Source organism: Ictidomys tridecemlineatus, chromosome 10 (assembly GCF_052094955.1).
Source record: "Ictidomys tridecemlineatus isolate mIctTri1 chromosome 10, mIctTri1.hap1, whole genome shotgun sequence".
NCBI lineage: Eukaryota > Metazoa > Chordata > Mammalia > Rodentia > Sciuridae > Ictidomys > Ictidomys tridecemlineatus.
In genome coordinates this window covers 114,908,761-114,923,643 of record NC_135486.1, presented here as the reverse complement: position 1 = coordinate 114,923,643, position 14,883 = coordinate 114,908,761, and the positions used below count along the sequence as shown (strand labels likewise).

General features: G+C 38.9%; 1 protein-coding gene and 1 long non-coding RNA gene across 2 annotated transcripts in view; one reads left to right on the top strand and one right to left on the bottom strand.

The window, feature by feature from the left end:
- Positions 1-9,118, bottom strand: part of LOC144367640 (cytochrome P450 3A21-like) — a 94,895-nt gene extending 85,777 nt beyond the window's left edge. Inside the window, exons 1-5 of the mRNA XM_078024755.1 lie at positions 9,033-9,118; positions 7,050-7,143; positions 5,961-6,013; positions 4,430-4,451; positions 1,623-1,703 (exon numbers count right to left, since the gene is read on the bottom strand). Coding sequence (XP_077880881.1) covers positions 1,623-1,703; positions 4,430-4,451; positions 5,961-6,013; positions 7,050-7,143; positions 9,033-9,103 — 321 coding nt within the window. The 5' untranslated portion in view covers positions 9,104-9,118. The remainder of the gene's footprint in view (positions 1-1,622; positions 1,704-4,429; positions 4,452-5,960; positions 6,014-7,049; positions 7,144-9,032) is intronic.
- LOC144367661 (uncharacterized) overlaps positions 1-11,555 on the top strand; it is a 75,119-nt gene extending 63,564 nt beyond the window's left edge. The window contains exon 4 of the long non-coding RNA XR_013427189.1: positions 11,174-11,555. This is a non-coding gene — a long non-coding RNA (uncharacterized LOC144367661). The remainder of the gene's footprint in view (positions 1-11,173) is intronic.
- The last annotated feature ends 3,328 nt before the right edge of the window (positions 11,556-14,883 follow it).

Sequence of the window (14,883 nt, the reverse complement as noted above, 5' to 3'; positions counted from 1 at the left end):
TTCTATTTTTCACCTGGGTGCTAGCCCACAAAGCAAAACCCCTGAAATTTAGTTCCAGCATATATAATATATTTTTGTATTAAAATGTATGCTTCCAGCCAGGCACAGTGGTCATGCCTGTAATCCCAGCAGCTCGGGAGTCTGGGACAGGATGATCACAAGTTCAAAGCCAGCCTCGGCAACAGTGAGGTGCTAAGCAATTCAGTGAGACTCTGTCTCTAAGTAAAGTGCAACATAGGACCAGGGATGTGGCTCAGTGGTTGAGTGCCCCTGAGTTCAATCTTCAGTCCCACCCCACCCAAAAATAAATATATGCTTCCAACACTCATTCACTGTAAAAATTTAGAAGATTAGAAACAGAGGGAACTTTCTTCAACTTGACAAAGAGATTCTACAAAAAATCCATTTTCAGCTAACCATACACTTACTGGTGGCAAACTGAATGCTTTCTCCCAAGCATCAGGAATAATTCTACAATGTATGCTCAGTCACATACAGAAAGACAAGTAAAAATATTCATCTGAGTGTAGATTAGTGATTTGGACATGTTGGGAAGTAAATAGAGGCTAGATTTGGGCAGTGTGGAATATATATATTATTGAACATAGCAGCAAATCCTATTATCTTCCACAATTATCATACACTAATCAAAGTTTTTAAAAAATTTTTTGTGATGCTGAGAATTGAACTCCAGACTTTGTGTCTTTGAGGCAATCCCTCTACCAACTGAGCTAAACCCAGCCCCCAAAGTTTTTAAAAAGTGAAGATAGAGATTGTACGGGAATCCACACACACACATCAGCCTCATCTAAAATTGGGGTAAACTTTGGAATATTAAAGCCTATATCCTTCAAAAGAAATGTTCACTCTCATAGCTCTTATACAATCTCACACTGGAATTCCCAGCTAATGTCAGAGGAAAAGAAAAACAAACAAATAAAAAGCATACAGATAGGATTTTCCCTACAGGTGCAAACGTTGACCAATGTGGTCAACACACAAGAAACCAGGCACATTTCTAAGGTTAATGAAGAATTGGTGAAAACACATTAAAAACACAATCTAAATCTGCACAAATGTAGGCATGTGATACATTTGCACAGAGCTGCACACTCATACATATATGCACACAAAATAGGAAAAATAAAAATAAAAAACCTAGATTGTATCAATTTCCTGTTACTATAGAAATAGGAACTTAATAAATTTATAGTCATGTAAAAAATTATCATTGGGTAAAACAGAATAAATTATACATGCAACTGCCTGATAATTTTTTTGGCAAGGAATGACCTCTGAACCTATAAATATCTCAGGATAAAAATTGAGTTAATAAATAAATAAATGTTACTTTGAATTAGTCAAAGGGGAACAAATGGAAGGGTGAGGGGATGAGAATAGGAAAGACTGTAGAATGAATCACAAACAACTTTCCTATCTTCATATATGAATACACAACTAGAGAAACTCCACATTATGTCCAAACACAGGCTTGGGAAGTTGTACATCATGTATGTATAATATGTCAAAAGACATTCTAGTGTCATGTATAACTGAAAAGAATAAACTAAAACTTAAATATAACTAATTAAATGTGAAAATGTTGAAAAGTGAATGCTTACCCACCGGTAACTGAAGACAGGATAAAATTCTTTGATGAGCACTGTTTTGATAGTGCTTGGCTCCATAATAAATAAAACAGGCTGTCATACCTAGAAGACCCAAAAGGGTCTACAAAAAAACTACTAGAACTAATAAATTAATTCAGCAAAGTGGCAGGATATAAAATCAACACACATAAATCAAAGGCATTTCTGTATATCAGTGACAAAACTTCTGCAACGGAAATGAGGAAAAACACTCCATACACAATATCCTCCAAAAAAAATAAAATACTTGGGAATCAACCTAACAAAAGAGGTGAAAGACCTATACAATGAAAACTACAGAACTCTAAAGAGAGAAATAGAAGAGGATCTTAGAAGATGGAAAAATATACCTTGTTCATGGATAGGCAGAACTAACATTATCAAAATGGCGATATTACCAAAACTTCTCTATATGTTTAATGCAATGCCAATCAAAATCCCAATGGCATTTCTTGTAGAAATAGATAAAGCAATCATGAAATTCATATGGAAAAATAAAAGACCCAGAATAGCAAAAACAATTCTAAGCAGGAAGTGTGAATCAGGTGGTATAGCGATACCAGATTTCAAACTATATTACAGAGCAATAGTAATAAAAACAGCATGGTACTGGTACCAAAACAGGCGGGTGGACCAATGGTACAGAATAGAGGACACAGAGACTAATCCACAAAGCTACAACTATCTTATATTTGATAAAGGAGCTAAGAACATGCAATGGAGGAAGGATAGCATCTTCAACAAATGGTGTTGGGAAAACTGGAAATCCATATGCAACAAAATGAAACTGAATCCCCTCCTCTCGCCATGCACAAAAGTCAACTCAAAGTGGATCAAGGAGCTAGATATCAAATCAGAAACTCTCCGTCTGATAGAAGAAAAAGTTGGCTCCAATCTGCAAATTGTGGGGTTGGGCTCCAAATTCCTTAATAGGATACCCATAGCACAAGAGTTAATAAAAAGAATCAACAAATGCGACTTTCTTAAACTGAAAAGTTTTTTCTCAGCAAGAGAAACAAAAAGAGAGGTAAATAGGGAGCCTACATCCTGAGACCAAATTTTTACTCCTCACACTTCAGATAGAGCCCTAATATCCAGAGCATACAAAGAACTCAAAAAATTAGACAATAAGAAAACAAATAACCCAATCAACAAATGGGTCAAGGACATGAACAGACACTTCTCAGAGGAGGACATACAATCAATCAACAAGTATATGAAAAAATGCTCACCATCTCTAGCAGTCAAGGAAATGCAAATCAAAACCACCCTAAGATACCACCTCACCCCAGTAAGATTGACAGCCATGATGAAGTCAAACAACAACAAGTGCTGGCGAGGATGTGGGGAAAAAGGTACTCTTGTACATTGCTGGTGGGACTGCAAACGGGTGCAGCCAATGTGGAAAGCAGTATGGAGATTCCTGGGAAAGCTGGGAATGGAACCACCATTCAACCCAGCTATTGCCCTTCTCGGACTATTCCCTGAAGACCTTAAAAGAGCACACTACAGGGATACTGCCACATCGATATTCATAGCAGCACAATTCACAATTGCTAGACTGTGGAATCAACCCAGATGCCCTTCAATAGATGAATGGATAAAAAAATGTGGCATTTATACACCATGGAGTATTATGTAGCACTAAAAAATGACAAAATCAAGGAATTTGCAGGGAAATGGATGGAACTAGAGCAGATTATGCTTAGTGAAGCTAGCCAATCCCTAAAAAACAAGTATCAAATGTCTTCTTTGATATAATGAGAGCAACTAAGAACAGGGCAGGGAGGAAGAGCAGGAAGAAAAGATTAACAATAAACAGAGACATGAGGTGGGAGGGAAAGGGAGAAAAAAAGGGAAATTGCATGGAAATGGAGGGAGACCCTCATTGTTATACAAAATTACATATAAGAGGTTGTGAGGGGAATGGGATAAAAAACATGGAGGAAAATGAATTACAGTAGATGGGGTAGAGAGAGAAGATGGGAGGGGAGGGGAGGGGGGATAGTAGAGGATAGGAAAGGTAGCAGAATACAACAGTCACTAATATGGCAGTATGTAAAAATGTGGATGTGTAACCGATGTGATTCTGCAACTTGTATTTGGGGTAAAAATGGAAGTTCATAACCCACTTGATTCTAATGTATGAAATATGAGATGTCAAGAGCTTTGTAATGTTGTGAACAACCAATAAAAAAAATAAGAGGAATCTTTTGAAACAGTTGCCATTGGTAAAAATTGTGGTGCAGATAGCACTTCTGAAGAATGAAATGATGGCATTTGCTGGTAAATGGGTGGAACTGGAGAATATTATGCTAAGCGAAATAAGCTAATCCCAAAGAACCAAAGGCCAAATGTTTTCTCTGATATACAGACGCTAATTCACAATAAGGGGTTGGGGGGAATAGAGGTGTTATGGACTAGACAGAGGGGAGTGAAGGGAGGGGAGGAGGACTGGGACTAGGAATGATAGTAGAATTAATGGGACATTATTACCTTCTGTGCATATGTGATTACAAGACCTGTGTAACTCTATATCATGTACAACCAGACAAATGAGAAGTTATATCCATGTATGTATGATGTGTCAAAACACATTCCATTGTCATGTATAACTAATTAGAACAATTAAAAAGTATATGAAAACAAAACAAAATAGCACTTCTGAGCTGATGTAGAACAGTCAGAAACAGCTCTCCTTTGTGTTTCAGACTGAGAGTGAATTTTTCTTTTTCTTATTTAAGTGGAGAAAATAAAATAATAAGTTGTAAAAAAAAAACAGGCTGTCGACCATCATATATGCTGTGTTAGAAAAATAGGGTTTATTAAATCTAACAGGCCAGATTCTGCAGCAGAAATCCAGACTTCGATCCTGATGTTACCTATTCTACCTGCCTAGTCCTACAATACATAGCAACATGAAGTTCTAGTTGGGGATTCTGACCTCAGAAGCCACTGCAGTCTTCATAGCATAAAGGGTAATGTAGATAAAGTAGGTAGAAAGAGACAAAATACACCACCTAAGAGATCATAATTAAAAATAGCATTGGAACACTTGTTAAATCTAGATAGTGAATAAAATAGTATTGCCTACACTACTTTCCATAACTTATTTATTTATTATTTATTGTAATTATTGGTGGACAGAATGCCTTTATTTGTTTATTTTCATATGCAAAGGATCAAACCCAGTGCCTCACACGTGCTAGGCATGTGCTCTGCCACTGAGCTACAGCCTCAGCCCATAGTCTCCATAACTTTTTACATAGCCAAATATAGGTTTGTGAAAAAAATTGAAGGCAGACAATTGAATAACTTCTCACAATTACTAAGTTTTTCAAGAGGTAGCTAAAATGGGGGATTTGGAGACCCAGTGGAGCATGTTGTATCCTTGGATCACATGTTGTGTCCTTGGGCCATGTCAACTGAGCAGAACACTCTGGCCTGCCCTGTGGCTTTCTGGGGATTGATGAGAAAAGATGGAGAAGAAGAGTCAATGTCTTCTACCACTATTTTTAGTGGCGAGCAAAATGATTACACCTCTTCTTTGGCTCCCACCAACCCCCCACCAGCTCTAAAAGGGAATAGTTGCTATAGTTAGCTGAGGCAACCCTCCAATATAAACCCTATCAATTCACCAGGAAACTCACTGGTGGAACTATATCCTATGTCTGGTCTTAACATCAAAAGGATGCAGAAGAGAAAGAAATGCTTCATTGAAAAGTCAACACTGAAAACTTAAAAGTGGCATATGAGCAAAAATAATGATGACAATAAAAAAGAAGAAAGAAAGTAAAGGAAATGAAAAAATCTGAGCAGAAATGGTTTCCCATCTGCTTCCCAGTACCTCCCAGCCTGTTGTTCAAAAGCATACATTAAATGTAAAATTTAAATAAGAGAATTTGTCTTTAAATTAAAAGGAAATCAATGGAGGAAAGAGATGATGCCATAAATTTATAAGCCCATGATTTAAAAAAAACAATTCTCAAATAATACATTTTATTCATCTAAAGGGGACAAAAAGAAAGAAAAATGTGGAAGATAAGAATAGCCAGGCATTGGACACAAAGTAAGGCTGGAGACTCTGGGTCATCAAAAGCAGGAGAAAAGCCAAAACATGCAACATTATCAACCTAAGTCAGACTGTAGACCCAGACTCCTGGTGACATGCAGAACCTTTGGCAGGACAAGCCTCCAAGGACTTTGCAGCACAGAGGGTTGCATCCAAAAGCTTGGGGCTGAGGTTGTCCTCATGCTTTGGGGCGCCACATCATAACAAGTCTACCAAAGAGAAATTTCCAGAATACTCACCCCCATGTTTTTACATACTTTTTATAACATTCTGTGTCAAAATTAGACAAACCCTAGGAAGAAGAACAAAATGAAATTACATTATTGTTGCAAATGTACTGACATTGCATTAAATGACCCAAATCCCATGAAATCAGGCTTCTTGTTCCTAACAGGTGGTTAGACAGAAGCTCTTATTCAGAGGCTTCTGAGGAGAAAAGAGAAAATATGCAATGTTTGAAATAAAATATGTAAAGTCACTTGAATTTTCTCTATTATACATAATCAGCCATTTCCCCTTGTCTATGAATACAACATGCTGCTCTTCTGCAATATTTCTTCTTCTACTTATGTTATCTCATAAATACTGGGACCTTCTGAATTATCACCTCCATGGGCACATAAGGAAACCCAGGGTGAGGAAAAGTGAGTGTTTCCCAGGGCCACGCATGAACTTTTATCTCCTCTTTGAGGATCATTTTAATTTATTTCAGGTTTTAACTAGAAGGACTTAAGGACACCAGCAACCTCTTCTAGCCTAAGAGATTTATGTTATCACAATCCTGTTGTTGAGTAAGTAAGTGACATAGTGAGCAAATAAAAAGCGGACTTGCCTTCCTATGTTGTAGCTCAACTTGGAAAAGGGAAGTTGCTACCTCTCTTCCCATAGGACACATATAGTTAGACACTGGCTCTGAGTTTTCATCATAGAAACTAAGCAATTAATCTTCCTCATGCTAAGTTTTATTTGTAATATTTCAAGTGTACAAATAAAGCATCCCAGAGGTTTGAGAGTGTCTTCCTAGAATCTGCACTGAGAAAAATGAAAATCCTCTGAGAATGCTCACAGTTTGCTGAACATAAAATCCACAGCTTACAATGTGGATGTGCCAGAGTCCTGAGCTCATCAACAGAAGTGAACCTGAGGCCAGGAGGAGTTGTAAACAGAGCCCCAGGGTAAACCTGACTGTGCTTTGGATGGGGCCCTCACACAGTTTCTGAAGCTTAGAAATCTTGAAACTTCTCTCATGGAGCTGAATTTCTACTTATGTAACTAAGCAGATGTTTGCAACCATAAGAGGCAAAACAGGGAGCTCAAATAACACTCACCTGGCGATAATTAAGAATAGTTCCCCAAAAAGGCAGAGGTGTTGGCTCAGGAATTCCCAGCTTCTTAAAATATCCATGTGAATAGGTCCCATATCTATAAAGTGGAAGAGAAATCCATATCAAGGGATTGTGACTGTGTGTATATAGTGGCTCATGAGTCACTGATCAAGAATGGGAGCCATGAAGCCAGGCAGGTAACATGTAGGCCATAAATAACAACAAAAACTCCAATGGCCCTAATCACATCTGCTCATCATCTCCTCTCTCACATTCCCTGAGAGACTCCAAAAGTCACAATACTTAGCTCAGAGCAGCTAATTCCATCATTAGGCTCCCAATGCTACAGTGAATATCTGATATAAGTCCCAAAACATGAATTTAAAAATTCCTGAGCAATTCAGCTTAAATTTCTCCTAGGTCATTTCACTCACTGGTGTCAGTTCAGGAAGATGACTTGATACCATCATGTTGGCCTCTCTAGTGGCCTCCAGTAGGGGCTGTCCCCACTCTGGGCCTTCTTCCCTCAGCAGAGAGGAATATTCTCCCACTTTTTCATAACTCCTATCTGGATGCCTTTTATTGCATCCTTCGTCCATGTTCTCTTTTACTCATCTGCTGTAAGAGATTAAGAACACTGGCATATGGGGAAACTGTTGAATAAGAATAACCAGCTGGTAAGGTATATTTAAAGACATGTGCAATCTATGTCATGGATGTATGTATTAGATTAATATTCCTTCAATTGTTCAAAAAAGATGGGTCATTTTTAAACAGGTTGGCTTTCACAAATACAGAATCCTAGGGTCCTATTTTGACCTTCAGAAGGAACGTGAGGAACTTACCTCAAAAAAATTGTACTATTGAACAGAATAAAATTAGAACATTTCCATTAATTTTAAAATGCCACTGGAGGGAAAATAGATGCAACAAAAGCCTGAATACCACCCTTTACTTCAATTGTTACATCCAGGTTTATATTTTCTATTTTCACATCATTATGAATGCCAACTCTCATAAAAGTGGATTTAAGGTAGAAGTCAAAGGTCTCCTTGGGGCAATGTCTTCTACCTTCGGTCAGAAATAACTGCTCTTTTTACCTGATCCATGAAACCAGGAATCCCACTATTTTTTAAATATTTGTTTTAGTTGTTGGCAGACACAATACCTTTATTTTATTTATTTATTTTTATGTAGTGCTGAAGATTAAACCCAGTGCCTCACACATGCCAGATGAGCTCTCTCCCACTGAGCCACAACCCCAGCCCAGGAATTCCACTATTTAAAGGAATTCTTCTACTAGATTATTTTATTCATGCTCCTGTACTGGAATATCATGGGAAAATGTTTAAAATACAAAATTGGCTTGTTAACTTCTGTCTCTTGAAGCTGCCATTATATTTCAAATCAAGAAAGAAACAAATCTCTACACTGATTATAACTTAAAGAATAAAAGTTCAAAATTTCTCCCAAGTCTTTGCTCAATAGTTTCATCATTCAGCAGTAGTTGCATATTTCAGGGCAAAGGAATTGAGTTTTTGGAGGGAGGGCCATTCCTGTGAAAGGGAAGAGAACAGAGGGAAAAACTGAGTCTGAGCCTGTGTTAGCACCTGTGGTGCAGTTGGTGCATTTTACAAATGGTGCTGGGACGTGGGAGGAGAAGCAGGAACCACCTGTTCCACAGGAGACAAGCCTCCTATACATCTCTTGTACGGCCCATAGAACACAAAAGATAAACAATGACACAGAAACTTGTGAAGACTCCTCTTTACTCCCAGAATTCTGAAAATTTGCGAACATGCATCACTTTTCAGAAGGTGTCCAGTTGTTTGTAATCTGCATCTACTGAACTCTTCTGGTTGATTAATCTAGGTTCAAACTTAGACTCAATCAGAAGTTCATCCTCCAAATTAAATGATATCACTAAAACTCCTAGTCACAGAAATGGGAAGTTTCAAGAGGAGAGGAACTGGGACAGTTACTCACAGGTAGAGGAGCACCAGGCTGATTCCCAGGAGAACCCAGGTTTCCATGGAAAAGTTTGGTATCAGATCCATCACTACTTTTTTTCCAAAATTTTCTCCTCTGAGTTTGACTTCCAGCTATGTGAGCTATCTTTTCACTGGCGAAGGTGCCAAGCTTGCCTTCTGTGAGCAGCTTTGAGTCAATAAAGTCAGTCTGGCATATTTATATGCTTGGAAAGGAGGTGGGGTTGGGTGTACAGCCAGTAGAAAAAACCACCTGTGCCCCACCCCCTATTGCAGAAGCCAGGTGCCCCCTCCACCTTGGCAGTTGGCAGTGAGTCATGAGACATGCCCATTTTTATCTTTGAGCTCAGGTTTGTAAAAATTATTAATAAAAAATTCGATCAGAGTTATCATTACGCACAAAGGTTATTGCTTCTTATCAGAAACTAAAGTGAAACATTGGAATGAAATGTCTTCTAATCAGTTTTTGTCTCCTTGGTTTTCTTATTACAAAATCCTTGAATTCCACCCCCAAAAGTTATATCTAAATATCTACTCATGCAATTTCCTCTGCTTACAATTCCCTCTTGCTCAGAGAAGACTTTTTTAAAATATTTATTTAGTTGTTGATGGACCTTTTTTCCTTCTTTCTTTCTTTCCTTATTTATTTCTATGCAGTGCTGAGAATCAAACCCAGGGCCTTACATTCTAGGCAAGCACTCTACCACTGAGTCACAGCCCCAGCCCAGAAGACTCTTAATTATGTTTTAAAACCCAGCTCATAAAAAACTTCATCTAGTAAAGGCTTTCAACACCACCTCTTCACATGGAGCCACTTCCTCCCCTGGACAACCTCTATTTTCCCTGGAACATATTTCTCTTTTTGTTGTTGTCTTTATGTCCTACAACATTGTTGGATTCCACCTTTGTTTAACTTTCCATAATGTGAACTTTTCTGGAGCAGTGTCTCTTTACTATCCACTATTACGCCCCTAGTCCCTAGCAGAGTTCTTTACAAAGAGCTGGTATCTGGGACGTTTGGTCCTCGAGTCAGGTGAGATTGCTGGGCCTCTGCAGATTCTTTGCCTGTGTGTCTTTGGTGACCACTTCATCTTCCTGGTTTATTAATACAGAAAGATGATTTGTCTTGTTTGAGCTACAGCCACCTTCCCATTGCATTCAGGCTTTGTGCCAGTACCTGATGGCCAGAAGTTTCCTAAAAAAATGGGGATGAAGAAGATGACACTGATGGATGCACTGAGTAATGTCAATCCAAGCTACTTCCTGTGCCACCATTAAGAGATCCATGCAGTAGCCAGCAAGTTAGACAGATTTTTGAGCAAAGAATAACCTCTGTCTCTGAAAATAATGCATGTCTATGACCAATGGGTGTGAAAGGACAAAAGAGCAGAACAGTATCCTGCACGGCCAGGTGAACCACAAATTTCTACCCACCTATCTCATGGCAGATATCACCACAGAGAGCATATCCAGCACCAGAACCCCCCAAAAATGATCCCAGATTTTTCATTAGGCCAAGAGGTATCTGAGCAGGTAGCTCCCTGCTTTTTGGTAAATGTCGATGGAGAGCAGACCCTGGGATTGGTTTAGGAGGAGTCTTGTTAGAACAATTGTCACTTGTGAGACTCTCAACAGATTCCTGATGCGAGTGATGCCATGTCTGAGTGTTTGGAAATTATACCAGTTCATTATCTCAAGTCTGAGTCAAATTCTTTGTCTGATTAGCCTGAGAAAGAGAGGTTTAGGTAACAAAGCCTCCAAGTTTTCAAAACATAACAGAATGAGAAGACATTCAAGCTGTGCTTGTGTGCTTTCTTCTCTCTTTCTTCTGACTTTGTGCCAACTGATACTCACCCTTCACCAACCTTTCCTACATCTCTGGTATGCATTCAAACAAGGAGAGATTATGGTGTCATTTGATAACTACTGACAATTAACAATCTTGAAACAGACTGAATTCACAGGCACCCCATCTGAAATTGTGAATGACTTCCTTATGTTGAGAGTAGAAGCTGGGAGCCATGGGACTTCCACCTCCCACCCTGACAGGCACCAAAGAGGATGGAAATGGGGCTTTCATTCCATCTGGGACAACACAGACTAAATCTGCATCTGTGTATTTCCTGCCTTTTTTTCCAGATTGCTCCCTCTTCAGATCAACTGTGGGAAGCCATTCTAACACGTGATTGGGTGACTCCTGTTAAGGACCTGAGGCACTTTGGCAGTGTCAAAGTTTTCCCAACCCTTTCCTGATGAGAGAGCCCATCCGTGTGAGGGTGTGCCTGACCACTGACCCCGGAGACCCAATCACTGACCCTGACCTTGGAGTGCAGCCCCCCCTCAACCTTCATTGGATGGAATTCTCCCCTGAATCTCTTGTTCCCCAATAAAAGGCTAGTCCCCAGCGTGTTCGCTCTCTCTCTCCTGCTAGCCCGGAGTAATCCTCGCTGCCCTGCTCGGCGGTTGGAGGAGGGAACCAGAGAGGGGAGCCATCTCGGTCCTAGCAATAGAAATAAGGTAACTGAGTCTTGTGTTTTATTTCGATCTCTAATAACTAACTTTATGCCTAGAACCTCATTAATGAAACCATTGCGCAGGACACGTGGTAGAATCAACCAAATATACACATGTATATCACCTGGCTTTTGTTTCTGTAAATTATAATTGTGTCTGTGGGATAGGTAAGGAGAAGTATCTAACCACTTCCTCCTGGGCTGATCGAACTGCATCAAGTTCAATACTCATTTTACCATATTTTGTCTATTTATTATGTGGATAGGCAGCCAAATCCAGCCAGCCAGGATCAAGGCAGGTCCCAGGGTTAGGTTGTCAGTAACAATCTTACCATAACCCAAAATCTTTTTTATACTTTCTGTATAAAAAACCTCTATAGAACTAATATAATTTTATCTTTCTTCAAATCATGTATTTGACTACTATAATGAAATATCCAGGGCTATTATTATTTTCCCCGTCTTTCATAGCTCTGAACCTGGTTGGACTGGTTGGAATTTGTACCAACAAGGATGGGTTAGACATTCCTTGAGATGAAAAACGCATCCAGTGCTGGACCCCAATCTATGCAAAAGTTTTTTTTCTGCAAAGGGCAATCAAAGAAGCCAAGCTCTAGCCAGGCAGGGTGGCAAACATCTGTAGTCCTAGTTGTTCAAGAGGATGAGGCTAGAGAATCACTTGAGCCCAGGAGTTCAAGGTCAGATAACACAGGGAGAAGTCATCACACACACACATACAGAGAGAGAGAGAGAGAGAGAGAGAGAGAGAGAGAGAGAGAGAGAGAGAGAGAGGCATGTTCCTCATGAACTTAATTCCATAGAAGGTAATATCATCAAACACAAAGATATTTGCATACTAAATTTTTGCTCTTCATGTCCAGGAAAGCATTATGTGCCAGAAGACTGCCCTCATGACTCTGGCATCTCCTCTACATATTTAGTGAAGCACTCACCACATACTTTAAAGATATGTTCTATATATTTAAGTATTCAGATATTTAATTCCCAGGTATTATTCTGGTTGCAGATAGTGATAGCAAAAAATAAGGACATAGCATAAATAAGGATAGTTCAGCCACATAAAATTAATTCTACAAGTATGAGACACATACAGTCCTTATCAATATGAATGGTTTATCTTCTTTCTTGTTTTCATATGCAACAGATAAAAGTACAATCTCAAATTACATTCAGGAAAACATCAGGCTGATATAAGTGTAAATGAACAGGTGATCCACAAACTTAGTGATGTAAGGGTCCCAATCATTATGATATTTCCATCCTTTCATAATGGTAGCCCAAGTTGTTATTTTCATGGAAAGCCTGTCTTGACTGGAATTGTCTGACTAAATTTCTCTTGGTGTAGAGAGACACAGAAGTGCTCTGGAATGATTTGTGTATAAGGTTCAAATACCACAATTTATAATTACAATTATGAAAAAAATGCAAGCAAAATTATTTATCTAACTTAGTTAAGTGCCCATTCTTCTCAGTCAGGTAAAACTTGATCTTGCTAATTTGGGGAATCAGGTGGTATCTAAGCTTTGGTGGCTAGAAGAGGAAATAACCAACTTTTCTGGGCTAATGGATGGGAAGGTTGAGGAGCATGTCAGGTGAAAGAGACAGTTCCTCTTGTTATTGGACTCTTCCAATGTGTGCCTAACATCAGTATCACTGTAGATTGACAAGACTGTTTGGCTACTGTGTTCAGGACTTGTGCCAAATTCTACCTTTAAGCCAGTCAGAATCCTTGCCCTTGTGAAATTTAACCTTAAGGTAGAGCAATGCTAATCAAATAAATACACAAATAATATTAAATTACAAATTTTCTTACAAAATAAAAGTAAACTTGTTGAACTTCCCAGCAGTGTTTGACATAGGTGGTTGATGTGACAAGAGATGAGAAATTAAATCAATATATGACCCAGCTATATCATCCCCCATATTTATCCAACATAATTAATCAGCATACTATGCATATCCATGTTTCCATGTTTTTGGTAGCATACTTCACAATAACTAAGTTATAAAAGCAATCTAGGTGTCCATCAACTGGATAAAGAAAATATGGTATATGTACTCAATGGAGATTTACTCAGCCATAAACACAAATAGTGTTATGCCATTTGCAAGAAAATTAATAAAAACAGAGACTGATTTGGTCAGCTTTTTTCTTCTGTGACTAAAGAACACAGCTAGCCCAATTGTATGGGGAGGAAAAGTTTATCAAAAGGCTTATCATTTTAGATGTCTTATTTCATAGAAGGCCAGCTCCATTCCATGGGGGCTCAAGGTGAGGCAGAACATCATGGTGTAAAAATTATGGCAGAGGGAAGCAGCTCATATGATGATCAGAAGAGAGAGAGAGAGAGAGAGAGAGAGAGAGAGAGAGAGAGAGAGAGAGAGAGAGAGAGAGAGAGATCTTCACTTGCCAGATACAAATATATACCCCAAAGCCATGCCCCCAATGAATCACTTCCTCCAGTCCCACTCCACCTGCCTACAGTTCCCATTCAGTTAATCCAATCAGGGACTAATTCACTGATTAAGTTAAGACTATGCTATATAACCCAATCATTTCTCCTCTATACCTTCCTGCATTGTTTCATACCTCAACCTTTGGGGAACACTACACACCCAAATCATAACAGAGAACATCATACTAAGTAATATAAGCCAAATTTAGAAAGTCAAGGGTTCTTTGTTTTTTATCATATGTGGAAGCTAGAGAGATATAAATGAATGAAAGGGACCAGTAGAGAAATGGAATCAGTGGAGGGAAAAGGGTGAGCAAAGGGAGGGATCTGAGAAGGAAATAGACAGTGTATGCTATGTGCATATATGAATATATCACAATGAAAATCACTCATCTGTCGAGTCATAATGCACAAATAAAAATTTTAAAACCATAAGAGAAAAAATAACTGAAACATATTAAATAAAAAAGAAAATATATATTTGGACTCACAGTTTAAGAGATTTCAGCCCATAATCACTTGGATCCATTGATTCTTGGCTGTGGTGAGGCAGATTGCCATGACAGAAGTGCACCATGGAGCAAAGTTCCTCCCCTCATGGTGATTGGGAAGATTAAGGAGGGCAAGGTAGGGGCTAGGGATTTGATAAGCTCTTCTAGGATCTGCACCTGGTGACCTAACTCCAACTAGGCCCTAGGCTCCGTCCTCTCTACCACATTCTGATAATGCCATACAAATGTGAATCCATTTATGGATCATTCACAGATGAGATTAGGGAAGCTCATGATCAAATCACCTCCCCCAAATCTCCACCTCCGCACATTGCTGCACTGGGAACCAAGCTGTTATCCCTTGAGCC